Source organism: Centroberyx affinis, unplaced genomic scaffold, assembly GCF_046629955.1.
Source record: "Centroberyx affinis isolate AG114_WGS23_722 - 3 ecotype Tasmania unplaced genomic scaffold, CSIRO-AGI_Caff_v1 ptg002974l_1, whole genome shotgun sequence".
Lineage (NCBI taxonomy): Eukaryota > Metazoa > Chordata > Actinopteri > Beryciformes > Berycidae > Centroberyx > Centroberyx affinis.
This window is the reverse complement of record NW_027281082.1, coordinates 1-15,165: the sequence shown is the minus strand read 5'-3', so window position 1 is coordinate 15,165 and position 15,165 is coordinate 1. Positions and strand designations below refer to the sequence as shown.

The following is a 15,165-nucleotide window of genomic DNA, read 5'->3' as shown; positions in this document are numbered from 1 at the left end:
GGCCGCCAGAGGGCAGCATCCATCAGCTGAAAGCCCTCTATAGAATATGATAACCTGATCCTCATAGAAATGTCCTCTGTCAGCAGTCTGCTGTTCAGAGAGCAGTTCCTCTGTTCTTTCTGTCTGGATGTGCTCAACAATTCACACAACTTGTGTAAAACCTGAATCACATACACTGGGAGAGGAGGATCACACTCTGAATGTACAACAAATCAAAGAAGCAACAACACACGCATTCATGGACACACACACACTCTTACACACACTGTAATGATTAAGATTTAATGAAGATAGAGTTGCTGTCTCTTTCTGTCTGGCCAGGTGTGTGTTGCTGTATGAACAGCTGCACAGGAAGAGTGACAACAACACAGCAGACTGATACTGTGATGACAACTGGGAAATTCTCTTTTCCTTTCCACCGTCCAGGGAGGTCAGAGGTGTCAATGTAGTCATGTCCAACACTGACTGAGGAAACAAAACATTACCAGTTTACCTGCAGTAAGAGGCGGAGCAACACTGGAGAGACAGGAGTGTTTCAGAGTCAAATTCCTGAAGTCAAATTGAAAGTAACTCAGAGCGACAGCACTGCTGCAGTTAGAAGAGTCTCTCTCTTTCTCTCAATAGAAAAATAAACCTAAGTTCATCAGGCCTTTCTCAACAATACAGCAGAGTCTTAGACGTACACAGGTGAGTACAGCAGATAATATTTATTGTTTAAACAGAGAGCAGTGACACATAATTGAGCTGTATCCAGACGGGATGTTTCCCTGTGTTCATTATACACTGACACTTGTCACATGAAGGTTTCAATGAAGTGCAATTTAAAAACCTGTAACTAAAATTACTTTTGCTAGTATTCCAATAATCTAACTTTGTTATCTGTTCATACATAAAGTAGGCCTAAGGCTTCTCTGGTACCTTGATTTCAAACAGGCGATTCAAAAATAAAAAAAGGAAACACACAATCTCAAAAAGTCAGGTCAGTCAATCAGCTGACGAAGCCTAGAGGCAAAATGTTGTCTTTTCTTGTCAGTTTGCCAAGCTGCATATTTTTTATTTGAAACATGTAAAATAAATCACCCAGACCTCTGAGGTCATCTGGGACCGGTCTGTTAGTTGTTCCCAGGGTGAAAACTAAATCAGGTGAAGCTGCTTTTAGAAATTATGCTCCCAATTACTGGAATAAACTTCCAGAAGCACTGAGATGTGCTCCCACTGTCAGCTCTTTTAAAAGTCGGCTCAAAACGTTCCTTTTCTCTGTGGCCTTCTGCTAAATCATCTGTATGTAGATGTAACAGGTGTTATCTTTATTTCTTTTATTTATGTTTTACCTATTTTATACAAAATTATTCATCAATTGGCCTCACAAACAGGATCCCAACAGGAGTCTAGAGGAACTCTGGTGAGTAGTTTCTCTGCTCTGATGGGATCCTCAAACCTGTATTGAGAATTGAAGGATTTCTTGAAGTTTATAATTGTAATTGTTTAGATGATCTGTGTATTGGTCTAAAGGAACATTTACAAGTCCTATAGGGGCTGTGGGGCCTGCCTACAGGGTGGGGTAAGACCACCGGAAAGACTCTAGGCTCCTTGGAAGAATCCTTCAAGATCTCATCTAAATTGATTTCCTTTTGAGAGGAAAAATTGAGGGAGTCACTCTCAGAGAAGCTCCGGTGTTTCCGGGAGGTCTTTTAGCTTGTGATTATCTTTGAATATCCTCAGGGGTAAGGCACACTTAATTTGATACTGGCTGACCAGAGGTGTCACCAGTGTGAGAGTCACTGCTCAATATCTTTCTTTCTTTTCTAATGTGATTTTAAATAGTTGTGAAGGGTGTATGTATTTTTTCTGTTTTATGTGAAGAACATTGTATTTGCTTTGTGTATGAAATGTGCTATATAAATAAAGTTTGCAGAAAGTTTGCCTTATTTTCTTATACAGAGCTCATACACAATGTTCTCTTTCTCTCTTAAAGAGTTTTCACAGTGCAATACACATGTGCCACCCATCCACACAACATGGCATTACCGTAAAGCACTTTGACTGCCCAAAAATTGTACAGCCCTTGCCTTGTGTGTATTTGGATCAAAATGCAACAGAAAATGCAAGATGAAATTGATTACTACAGTGTGAGTTCATTATGTGGGTTACACAGGGACATGAGGGGTAAGTGAAGGGTTTCATTCCAAAAAACTATCAATTTTGAGGGAAAGTCTGCTGCCTGAAATTCATGTCTTAATATTCAAAAAATACAGATGATTCCTGGTATCGAAAATGTTTGGTTTTGTATGTCAGTTTTCAGTAGTTTAACATTAGAGTAGATGTCACTGTTTTCAAATGGTGGATATATCGTTTTGTAATGAATCTCCTCCAGCTGATATAGGATGTTTCCCTCCAGCTTCTTCTCCTCCACCTCCACCACTAGGGGGCGCTCTCCACCAAACCAGCTCCTCCTCATCCTCGGGGCAGACTGAAGGTGCTGCACAGCCTCCTGCAGACTAAACATATCACACCAGTGTAGTTAAAACGGGTTCCTCACATTATACTTTTTAAAATCCCATACAACCTTTAATGTCTTGACTGGATTTGATGATTTTGGTCAGCGTTCAGTGTGAAATGTTTATTACAAAATGACTGCAAGTTTACAATTATGTGAAATATGATTGTATATTGGAACAGAACATTTTTTCCACAACATTTCCAAACTTTTTGTGCAGTTTCCAAACTTTTCAAGACCAAGAAATGATCAAATCCACTTGCCATGTATTTCAAGGTTTTCCAGACCGTTCCCTGAATTGAAGGTCATGTTTATAAAGTCTTCCCTTCATGCCTCCTCCACCACTGAGTATTCATTTACGTTACGGTCTGCCAGCAGTCCATTCATTCCTATGGGAGACAGTTTTGACGGAGCGATAACGCAACGCCCCCTTCTGGACAATCGGTTGCGTTGGCAGCGGAGTGATGGATACGTTGGAAAAACCCAACTTTGCTTTGTCTCCAGTCCGTCTTGACTTCGTTAACTTAAGCAAAAGTTGTATTCTTGACTGGATTCAAGAGCTATTTTTGATTTTTTTTTTCTTTTAATACAATAATAAATGACTGAGAAAGTCCATATGCTGTGTATGTAAAAACGACACCTGTTCTATTATATGTAGGCTAAGCAATTAATTAATTAATTCAAACCTTTATTTAAACTCAAAGAACCATTAAGGGTGCCCTCCCAGCAAGCAATAGATGTAATTTCAACGTCTCGGCTAGATATAGCCCCGATTTAGTCTGGCTATGTGTTACCCACTTCTAGCCAAAATGATCTTGAAATTGGTTAGATTTAGTTTTGGCCGACGCAGCTTGCGAGATGTATGATATTCCATCATGTAAGCAAAGTCAGCAGTGATTACAAGGTATTTGGTTTCATTTCTTTGACATGGTCTATGAGTAGCCACGATTTAGCTCCCAATTGGCCGGCTATTTGTAGCCCATTTGTAGCCCACTTCTAGCCAAAACTGTTTAATTGTAGTTTTTGCCGAGGCAGCTTGTGAGATGGATAATATCCCATCATGTTTGCAATGTCAATAATAAATACAAGGTGTTAGTATCATTTCATTTCATTTCATGGTCTATGTGTAGCCACGATTTAGCTCTGAATTGGACCGGCAACGTGTAGTCTGCTTTTAGCCCATCCAGCGAAATCGAGGCTATCAATTGCCGTCATTTCAACGGCTTGGCTATAGCCCTGATCACTGGCTATGTGTATTCCACTTCTAGCCAAAATAGTGTTAAAATTAGTAGTTTTCGCCCACGCAACTTGTGAGGTGCATGGCATCAGATCATGTTAGCAAGTCAACTATGAAAACAAACTGAGATTAGTATCATTTCATTGAAATGGTCTAGCCTATGTATGGCCACGATTAAGCTCTGAATTGGACCGGCTACATATAGCCTGCTTACGCCCATCCGGCGAAGTTAGCATTAACGTTTGAATTAGCATTATTTTTTGCTGTTACACATTCATATACACCATTCTCCGTATTTGACTTTCTTTCATTTTACCAGTAAATACAAAATGCAATTAAAACTGCAAGCAGTGATGAGCGGGCCCTCGCAGCTGTGTGCAAGTTGGGGTGTGCTGCAGTTGGGTGTGTTGCAGCCGCGGCGTCGTTACCGGACACCGACGGGTCGACATGGCACACACCATGAAAATTCCATGTAAATCATGTGGTGATTGTCACACAAGGCTTACTTCCTGTTGCCAGTAGGTGGCGCAATGACTGTGACTCCCAATTGGCCTGTATATGTCCTCAGGCCTGGATTCTTGTCCAGCATGTGAAATCTGGTGCAGATTGGACAATGTACACTCAAGTTAACGCAGCTTCCTGTTTCATGGCGAAACATCAAAATTCGTTGTCACAAGTTTGACGTGGATCCGATCAACCGCCTAGGAGGAGTTCGTTAAAGTACGACCCCTGCAAACGGCCAAAAACGGCCAAAAATGTCACAATCAATTCAAAATGGACGACTTCCTGTTGGTTTTAGGCGCATGGTACCACCAGACTTTTTTTTAAAGTCTGGACATGATACACGTGCCTACCAAGTTTCGTAAGTCTAGGACAAACATACGGCGAGGGATACTCCGTTGAAATTTTGCTCGGGTCATGCTCGGGCCCTAATTATGATTCTCAACCGCTAGAGGGCAGCTGTACTGCTTGAGAGACATGACGACTGGCAACGCAAGACTCGACAGTTAGGAGGCATAATGCTCCGCCCGGTTGAAGGAGCAGTCAGAGGCAGAGCAGAACTGAGCAGTTCACACCACGTTTACGGCTGATTTGGTTTATCTTGTAAGTCGCTGTGTTTTTGTCTTGTCATGTGTTCATTATGTATCCACATTATTTGTTATCCTGTGCAGGAACCGTGCCATTTTTAGCGGTTAGTAGTGAGTAAGCCAGTGTGGTTAGCTTAACATGCTACCTAGAAAGCACATGTGCTGGCACAATATTCATACACATTTCACAGCAGCAGACAATGGCCCTCATTTACGAAACGAACGTACGACAGAAAACTCGGCGTACGGTCATTTCCACGCAAAGCTCGGCATTTATCAATTTGGACGTGAGCGGAGGCTACGATCAAATCTCACGTCAAGTCTCGACTCGTGTACGCAAGTTCTGGAGTCAGCGTGGACTTGCGGTGCAGCAGAGTAAATCTGGCTGAGTCAGAGAACTGTTAGGATAAGACCATATAGTATTCTGACTGGCATCTAAGCATATGCAGCCACATATTCATCACTTAAAAATATGTAGCCTATGGCAAAATATTATATTTTGTACAGGCCTACAGCGACTATGTGTCATACAGCCTATCCCTAACATAAATAGGTATTTTCAAATTGTTTGCAATTAACGGGGTTAACAGTTTTCTGGTGTAAGATTAATATCTCTTTCATTTTGAGATAGCCTACTTTTACGAGGTCTGACCATTTTTTCTTCACCTAAATGTAAAGAATTGTGATGCAAACTATTATATTAGGCTACTATTATATATATATATATATATATATAGGCTATACATATCACGGATGTAGGCTATAAATTAAATATTCAAACCTCAGCTGGAATGTCGACGGCAACGCTGTTGACCGCAGCAATGATTTCTTTCCATACTGCATTTTTCCGACTTCCTTTGATGCCACTTTTCAGGCTGCCAAATAGAACTAATTGGTTCAATTGGACTTGGCGACGTTAGAGTTTCTATTTCGAGGTCGGAGAAGTTTCTCCTCTTGGACCTATTACGCCTCTCCATGTCGTAAACTCTGGGGGCGAGGCCTCTAAACCGAGAATATTTAGGGGCGTGATATTTAAATGACGATTGTTTTCAGCCTCCACATTTATCAACGCCCAATCATTCTTACGCTGTGATTGGCGAGATACGAACTTTTCATGAATCACACGTGAACCCTGTCGTAAGATGATTTCTGCGCTCGGATCTGCGCTGGTTTCTACGTTAGATTGATAAATGAGGGCCAATGTGTATTCAAGTTGCATCTGTTTCTGTATTTCCTAAAACTAGTGCAGTGCCCGTTCAAAACGGGCCTGTTAGCGTTAGCATTCACCTTAGCGGTTAGCCTAGCAGTTGTGTTGTTGTTTAAAATGTTCCATTTTTTTGTTATAAATTATCATGTTTTAATGTTAAGTTGTTTAAAATGTTCCTGTATGTAATTTTTGTAATAAATGCTTTATATATTTATCTTGTTTGTTGGATGGATTGACATTTATTATCAGAACATGTTATATTTGAGTAAAAAGAATCCTTTAGCCATTATTTTGTTGTCTATTAGACTTATGTGATGCCTGCTACCTTAGGTAGAGGGCACTGCCTTTAGTAGGCGGGCCATTGGAACTGATTAGCAGTCCATTCGCCTCATAAGGACAGGTGTGTCAGCTAGCCTTCCTTTGTTTGAGCCTGACAAAAGTTTGGTGTGTAGGGTACTTCTCCTTCCTCTGCAATACAGCTGATGCAGGTAATGCAAGTCTAAGATTGAGATTGAGAAATTGTAGTATGTAGTTCATAGTCTTATATTGTTTTGGTGATTCAGATTTTAGGGTGGCTTTGTCCCTCGGTGATTCCTGTGTGGCCTGTGCTGTAGCCCAGTGGTTATGAGGTAGGCGGTGAGTTTATTATACCTGCCCCTCCACAACATTCATATAAGAATGTGTTACCAATATGCACATGTTCAATACTGTAGGTGTGTTCCTATATGGTGAGGATTCAGACTGGTCCCGCGCTGTAGGCCTTTGACAGACGTTCCAGCGATAGGCCAGTCACCCTTTCCGGTGTTACACCAAGCATATCCTACGCTCCATGCAGGTACCTATTGGTAGTGGTAACAGTAGGGTTAACCCCTCCGAGGTAATGTATGAACATCATCTCTCCAATATAGAGGATTGACACCTGCATTCTTTTCCCTTAGGATTCCATGTCAGGCTGCTGTTTTGCCTAGTGTTGTTTTGCTTAATGTGACTTTGTCCAGCAACTTATTTGATTGTTTTATTTGAACTGTTTTATCTGAAGAGCACTGGAAATTATATGTTTTTATATTGTGTATGAGACCATTCCTGCTTTCGTACTGGAATTTTATATTGTTGAAGACGTCGTATTGTTAAAAATAAGCTTGTTCATGAACCAACTATTTCATCGTGTACTAGGCCTTGCATTTGTATCTTTCTTTCTTTTGAGCAGAGGGACCGCACTGCGGGGAGTAGACTGGGTCCTAATGTGTGTTCACTGCATGCGGTGTGGTAAGCTTTTGGTATGGTGAGCTTTAAAGTTTGCAGTTAACCCTCTTCACCTAGCGTTCATTGGATCTGCTGTATCCTAGTGTGTATTGTGCACGTGGTGTGTCGTTATTGGGGTTGTAGTATCTCCCTGCAGTATGTGCCCTTGTCTCACTCTGCCCCCTAGTGATGGCTTTTCTAAATTATTGCTCTGCTGTTACAACCTGCATCAGGCTAGTCAAATATTTTATCCATATTTATGATTTGTAATAAAGAGATTATTGTTGGACTAACCTGTTCCTTTTAGTTTCTTTGCAGCAGTTTTTCTCTTTTTCTACAGCAAATTCAATAAACATTTTGTGTGTACCGAATGCACGTCTCCCGCTCTGTCTCTAACCTTTTAAATCTAACATTGTGGTAAGGCCCAAGTATTTGGTTGGGTCTGTACGTCCTAGGCCATAGGTGGTACAGGACAATTTCCTATTTCTACTGGGCCCGGTCACACTTATATATGTAGTTGTTCAATAGCCGTCTAACTGATGGCTAGGCTATACTTGGGCTATGGTTGGACGTCTACTAAACTTTCACTGACAGCTCATATTTAACCGTGTTTTAGCCTAGACGTCAGGTCTATGTGTAGACGGCTTTTAGACGTCTTTTAAACGCAAAATTGCTTGCTGGGCTCATTTACAATCGAGTTTCAAGTTACAGACAAGTTAAAAGTTTAAAAATAAATAGGACAAGACATAGATCAGAATAAAGAAAATCAGTTAAAACAGTAACACATTGAAGCAGGGAGGTTTGTGAGTTTGATAGGGTCTAAAGTTCCAATCCAGCATCATTATCTCATTGATACTGGACTGGAACTTTGGACCTTATCAAACTCGCTCAAAGGTGAGGTGGTAGCTTTCCAACAAGGTACCACTAATGTTTGATGATGCCATGAATGATACCAATGTTTATTACGCCTCTCTGCCAGAGAAGACCAACCCACTTTATCATACAGAATACAAACCTGAGTACCATAGCCATCACCAGTAATAAATCAGAGGCCCGAATGATAGACTGTGTGTTGGGGTTTAAGAGTGGAAGGAGTAGCATTTCTATAAATTACAAGAACAATGAAGAAGAGTGTCCCACCCCCCCACCCCCCTTAATTGAGATGCCGTATATTGGCTCCATTTGCCCAAATTAAGTTCTGGTGTCAGGTATGGAAACTTCGCTGCCAAATGGAAAAACTAAGACAAACGTGAAACTTTTACTTTGAAAAAACCCAGCAATTTCCTTTCCAGTTATGACTACTTCCTGTTATTTTTCCTTGGAGTTGGAGGCTAAAAGTGCCTCACAAGCAGAATTGTGTTTCCACAGTTGTAAAACACAATACGCATTTGTCTTTAGAGACATGAATGGTGATACGTAATTGTAAACCGAGGATTGTACCTGCAAACTGAGGGCTACAATCCTGTTTATAGATTTACAGAACTGAGATTGGGTTTTCAAATCACTTTTTTACAGTTGAAGCATTTCACAATTTTGAGTTTATGTACGATTTGTTTTGGGGGAAATATAAATCCATATGAACAGCTGCAGAGGAAGAGTGACAACAATACAGCAGACCGATACTGTGATGACAGGGAAATTCTCTTTTCCTTTTCACCGTCCAGGGAGGTCAGAGGTGTCAATGTAGTCATGTCCAAAACTGACTAGGAAAATAAATTAACTGCAATAAGATTAACATTTACCTGCAGTAAGAGGCGGAGCAACACTGGAGAGACAGGAGTGTGTCAGCGTCACATTCCTGAAGTGAAACTGAAAGTAACTCAGAGCGACAGCACTGCTGCAGTTAGAAGAGTCTCTCTCTTTCTCTCGAAAGAAAAATAAACCTAAGTTCATCAGGCCTTTCTCAACAATACAGCAGAGTCTTAGACGAACACAGGTGAGTACAGCAGATAATATTTACTGTTTAAACAGAGAGCAGTGACACATAATTGAGCTGTATCCAGATGGGATGTTTCCCTGTTTTCATTTTGCACTGATACTTGTCAAATGACGTTTTCAGCGAACTCAAAATTACTTTTGATAATAATCTAACTTTGATATTTTTTAATATGAATATTCAAGAATTATGTGTTACAGTATTGTTATTTCACACTTTCACTTTAGGTCTCAGTGTCTAGATATGTCTGCTGCCAGCTGTCTCCTATCTGAAGAGCAGTTTCTGTGCTCCATCTGTCTGGATGTGTTCACTGGTCCAGTCACCATACCATGTGGACACAACTTCTGCAAAAACTGTATCACACAGCACTGGGATATTAGTGTCCAGTGCCAGTGTCCCATGTGTAAAAAGGTTTTCAAGAGAAGACCTAAGCTGCATGTCAATACTTTCATATCTGAGATGGCTGCTCAGTTCAGAAAGTCAGCTCAGATGAAAGCCAGCAGCTGCCCAGACCAACGATGTGCCAAACCAGGAGAAGTTCCCTGTGACGTCTGCACTGGGACCAAACTGAAGGCCCTGAAGTCCTGCCTGGTGTGTCTGGCCTCCTACTGTGAGACTCACCTGGAGCCTCATCAGAGAAAAACAAGCCTGAAAAAACACAAGCTGATTGATCCTGTGGAGAACCTGGAAGACAGGATGTGTAAAGAGCATGATAAACCACTGGAGCTGTTCTGCAAGACTGACCAGATGTGTGTGTGTCTGCTCTGCACTGTTTTAGACCACAAGTCACATGATATTGTTCCTCTGAAAGAAGAATATGAAGGAAAGAAGGCTGAGCTGGGGAAGACAGAGGCTGAAATTCAGCAGAAGATCCAGGAGAGACAACTGAAGATTCAGGAGATCAAACACTCAGTAGAGCTCAGCAAGGAAGATGCAGACAGAGAGATAGCAGACAGTGTGCGGGTCTTCACTGCTCTGATGCAGTCTGTGGAGAGAGGCCAGGCTGAGCTCATTGAGACAATCGAAGAGAAGCAGAAAACAACAGAGAAACAGGCTGAAGGCTTCATCAAAGAGTTGGAACAGGAAATCTCTGAGCTGATGAAGAGAACCGCTGAGGTGGAGCAGCTCTCACGCACTCAAGACCACCTCCACCTCCTCCAAAGCTTCCCATCCCTGAACACTCCACCACACACCAAGGACTGGACAGAGGTCAGTGTCCATCGCTCATCATATGAGGGGACTGTGAGGAGAGCTGTGGCTCAACTGGAGGAGACTCTCAGGAAAGAGATGGAGAAGCTGTCTATTGATCCTGAGCTGAAGAGGGTCCAGCAGTATGCAGTGGATGTGACTCTGGATCCTGATACAGCACAAGCCTATCTCATCCTGTCTGATAATGGGAAACAAGTAAATCATGGTAATGTAAAGAAGAATCTCCCAGACAACCCAGAGAGATTTTCTTCTTGTACCTGTGTTTTAGGAAAGCAGAGCTTCTCTTCAGGAAGATTTTACTACGAGGTTCAGGTTAAAGGGAAGATTAAGTGGGATTTAGGAGTGGCCAGAGGGTCGATCAGCAGGAAGGAAAAAATCACACTGAGCCCAAAGAATGGCTACTGGACTGTATGGTTGAGGAATGGAAATGAGTACAAAGCTTCTTCTGGCCCTCCTGTCCTCCTGTCTCTGAAATCGAAGCCTCAGAAGGTGGGGGTGTTTGTGGATTATGAGGAGGGTCTGGTCTCCTTTTATGACGTAGATGCTGCAGCTCTTATCTACTCCTTTACTGGCTGCACCTTCACTGAGAAACTCTACCCATACTTCAGTCCCTGTACAAATGATGGTGGTAAAAACTCTGCCCCTCTGATCATCTTGCCTGTCAATCACACAGATTAGACTAATCATTTGTTTTTCTCAGATAGGATTCATTGTCATTTATGATAACAAATTTACTAGAGCTGCAACGATTAATCGATTAGTTTTCAACTATTAAATTAATCGGCAACTATTTTGACAATCGATTAATCGGTTTGAGTAATTTTTTTAAGAAAAATAAGTCAAAATTCTCTGATTCCAGCTTCTTAAATGTGAATATTTTCTGGTTTATTTACTCCTCTATGACAGTAAACTGAATGGCCCTCATTTATGAAACGAACGTACGACAGAAAACTGGCCGTACGGTCATTTCCACGCAAAGCTCGGCATTCATCAATTTGGACGTGAGCGGAGGCTACGATCAAATCTCACGTCAAGTCTCGACTCGTGTACGCAAGTTTTCGAGTCAGCATGGACTTGCGGTGCAGCATAGTAAATCTGGCTGAGTCGGAGAATTGTTATTAGACCATATATTCTGACTGGCATCTAAGCATATGCAGCCACATATTCATCACTTAAAAATATGTAGCCTATGGCAAAATATTCTATTTTGTAAAGGCCTACATCGACTATGTGTCATACAGCCTATCCCTAACATAAATAGGTATTTTCATATTGTTTGCAATTAACGTTGTTAACAGTTTTCTGGTGATTAATTAAGATTAATTTCTCTTTCATTTTGAGATAGCCTACTTGTTTGAGGTCTGACCATTTTTTCTTCACCTAAATGTAAAGAATTGCGATACAAGCTTTATATTAGGCTACTATTATATATATATATAGGCTATAAATATCACGGATGTATAAATTAAATATTCAAACCTCAGCTGGAGTTCGATTGTTGATCGCTGTTGACTGCAGCAGTGATTTCTTTCCATACTGCATTTTTCCGACTTCCTTTGATGACTTTTCAGGCTGCCAAATAGAACTAATTGGGTCAATTGGACTTGGGATGTTAGAGTTTCTATTTCGAGGTCGGAGAAGTTTCTCTTCTTGGACGTATTACGCATCTCCATGTCGTAAACTCTGGGGGCAAGGCCTCTAAACCGAGAATATTTAGGGGCGTGATATTTAAATGACGATTGTTTTCAGCCTCCACATTGATCAACGCCCGATCATTCTTACGCTGTGATTGGCGAGATACGAACGTTTCATGAATCACACGTGAACCCTGTCGTAAGATGATTTCTGCGCTCGGCTCTGCGCTGGTTTCTACGTTTGATTGATAAATGAGGGCCAATATCTTTGGGTCGACATTTGAGGATGTCATGTTGGGCTTTGGGAAACACTGATCGACATTTTTCACCATTTTCTGACATTTTATAGACCAAACAACTAATCGATTAATCGAGAAAATAATCGACAGATTAATCGACAATGAAAATAATTGTTAGTTGCAGCCCTAAAATTTACACATACGTTGTTGTTTTTCCAGGTAACTGTTATAGCCATTCTAATGTTTATTCTTTTTTCTTTATAAAACAACAGAAAAAACACTTCACAGACTTGTCTTAAGCACATTTGAAGATGATTTTTTTCTTTCAATGGAGCGCTCAACTGAGAGAAGAATCAGACAAACCCCCTGTTGGTGAAAAAAGCCCAGTAACTACTAATGTGTCTTGTCTCTTTACCTTTATCCTTCTTGGCAAAATGATTTAGTTTTATCATGGAAAAAAAAAACAATGTTAGTTAAAGTTAAAGAAAGGTTAAACTCCAAATTCTGGTTAATATATTCTGTATTTTTCTTTATATCCTGTTTTTCTTTTATGTATGGTATTACTACTTGTTGCAGAGGGATCATAAAAACTTCATTGAATCTAATCACTATTGCAGGAGTGTGAAAACTACCAATTTTCCAGTTTCATTGTAACATGTCCAGGTGATGAACTAAAAAGGTGATTACTGTCATAGCAGTGTACATATACTGAGCATTTTAATTCCTAATGAGCATTTTATTGAAAAAGAATGATTTCTGCAATCTACTGTATGCTTCTCAAATTAAAAGAATTTACTGAAATAAATAAAAGCCAATAGAAAGAGCTTGTATGGTTACATGACTGTTATTTTCCTGCATAGGCTACTTAAATTATTTAATGTTTGACTGATATCAAAGCTTGAAAAATGTCTTTACTTTAAAGGTAATCAACACATAGAGAACAGAAATGAACCATATCTATTCCACACTGATTAAACAGACAAGTCATAAGATTAGAAATACAATCAGCTGTTCTCAGTCATTGTTGCCATGAGCTGTGGACCTCCAATATGGCCGCCAGAGGGCAGCATCCATCAGCTGAAAGCCCTCTATAGAATATGATAACCTGATCCTCACAGAAATGTCCTCTGTCAGCAGTCTGCTGTTCAGAGAGCACTTCCTCTGTTCTTTCTGTCTGGATGTGCTCAACAATTCACACAACTTGTGTAAAACCTGAATCACACACACTGGGAGAGGAGGATCACACTCTGAATGTACAACAAATCAATGAGGCAACAACACACACATTCATGGACACACACACTCTTACACACACTGTAATGATTAAGATGTAATGAAGATAGAGTTGCTGTCTCTTTCTGTCTGGCCAGGTGTGTGTTGCTGTATGAACAGCTGCACAGGAAGAGTGACAACAACACAGCAGACTGATACTGTGAAGACAACTGGGAAATTCTCTTTTCCTTTCCACCGTCCAGGGAGATCAGAGGTGTCAATGTAGTCATGTCCAACACTGACTGAGGAAACAAAACATTACCAGTTTACCTGATCATCAGTTCATCAGGCCTTTCTCAACAATACAGCAGAGTCTTAGACGTACACAGGTGAGTACAGCAGATACTATTTACTGTGTTGAAACATATAATTGAGCTGTATCCAGACAGGATGTTTCCCTGTGTTCATAATAGACTGACACTTCAAGTTTCAATTAAGTGCAATTTTTTTTTAAACTAAAATTACTTTTGTTAGTATTCCAATAATCTAACTTTGATATCTGTTTATACATAAAGTAGGCCAAAGGCTTCTCTGGTGCCTTGATCTTACAGTATAAAACATACTATTCTGCTGTAGAGTCACCATTTTAAATTTTGAAAAAAATGTCTTTGGTGACAATGACAACATTAGGATACATAGGTGGTCACCTGTGTATAATTTGCTTTAACAAATACAAACTCCCTCTAAAATGTATTTTTTAAAGTTTTGAGAACAAAATAAACAGCTGTCCCACTCAGAGAAGAATTTGAGTCAAGAGGGCACAGAAAATGTGACACAGCAACCGCTAAACTTTCCTCTATATTGCAGGTGCAACTCGTCTAGTACTCGGCTTCAACTGTGAATGAAGCATCACGCTCTTTTCAATCCATTATTTCTATACATTACCTTCAAGCTGCGGCTGAGTAAACCATGCATGCGAGGGCTGGTTATCCATGTGAAGGGTCGTGTTTGGAGCTGAACAACTAGCTTGAACATCTTCAACAGATGCTGTAGATGTTTCACAATCCATTAACTCCTGTACACCATCTGCTGTTTTCTCCAGTTTCACAGGTTTCCACATTTACTACACACAAGTAAAGAAATGAATTACTTGCTTGCCACTTCATAACCATTATTTGGGGGCAACATCCATCATTCGTTTAAGCAATGACAAGCAGTAACACACTATTAGCCTATAGGCTGTTGAAAGAATAGCCTATAGGGCCCACCAGGCCCAAAGCTGCATGGCTTTGTGAGGGCTGCCCACTAGGGCCCCAAACTTTGGGGCCCACACATGGCCACCATTTCTCAAGGGGCCTAATTTTCAGCCAACATTAGCCCCACAAAGGGCTGTGTGGGTCCAAAAAGGGCTTGTTTGCATGTTTTCCCTGCACTTGGAAAATCCAAAAACACACAACTTGTTTAAAGGATTCAAAATGTAATTAATATTAAAGATATTTATACAATAAAACCATGCATATAACACTTTAAATAGTAAATAAAAATATAACACTGAAGATCATTTTAATAGCAAAGATAGGGAAGCAAAGGTATGGCTAAGCTACTCAATAACAATGCAATAAATACATTAGTTAAATATCAAAACAAACATGTAACAAAGGAGG

General features: G+C 40.5%; 1 protein-coding gene across 1 annotated transcript; it reads left to right on the top strand.

Annotated features, from left to right (window-relative positions):
• The first annotated feature begins 650 nt into the window (after positions 1–650).
• Positions 651–11,094, top strand: LOC139658827 (E3 ubiquitin-protein ligase TRIM21-like). The gene is made up of 2 exons (XM_071537005.1): positions 651–687; positions 9,435–11,094. The coding sequence occupies exon 2, from the start codon at positions 9,451–9,453 to the stop codon at positions 11,092–11,094; it is 1,644 nt and encodes a 547-aa protein (XP_071393106.1). The 5' UTR covers positions 651–687; positions 9,435–9,450.
• Positions 11,095–15,165: the final 4,071 nt, after the last annotated feature.

Coding starts and splice junctions, on each gene's coding strand:
- LOC139658827 (XM_071537005.1), top strand. CDS start 9,451: ATGTCTGCTGCCAGCTGTCTCCTATCTGAAGAGCAGTTTCTGTGCTCC.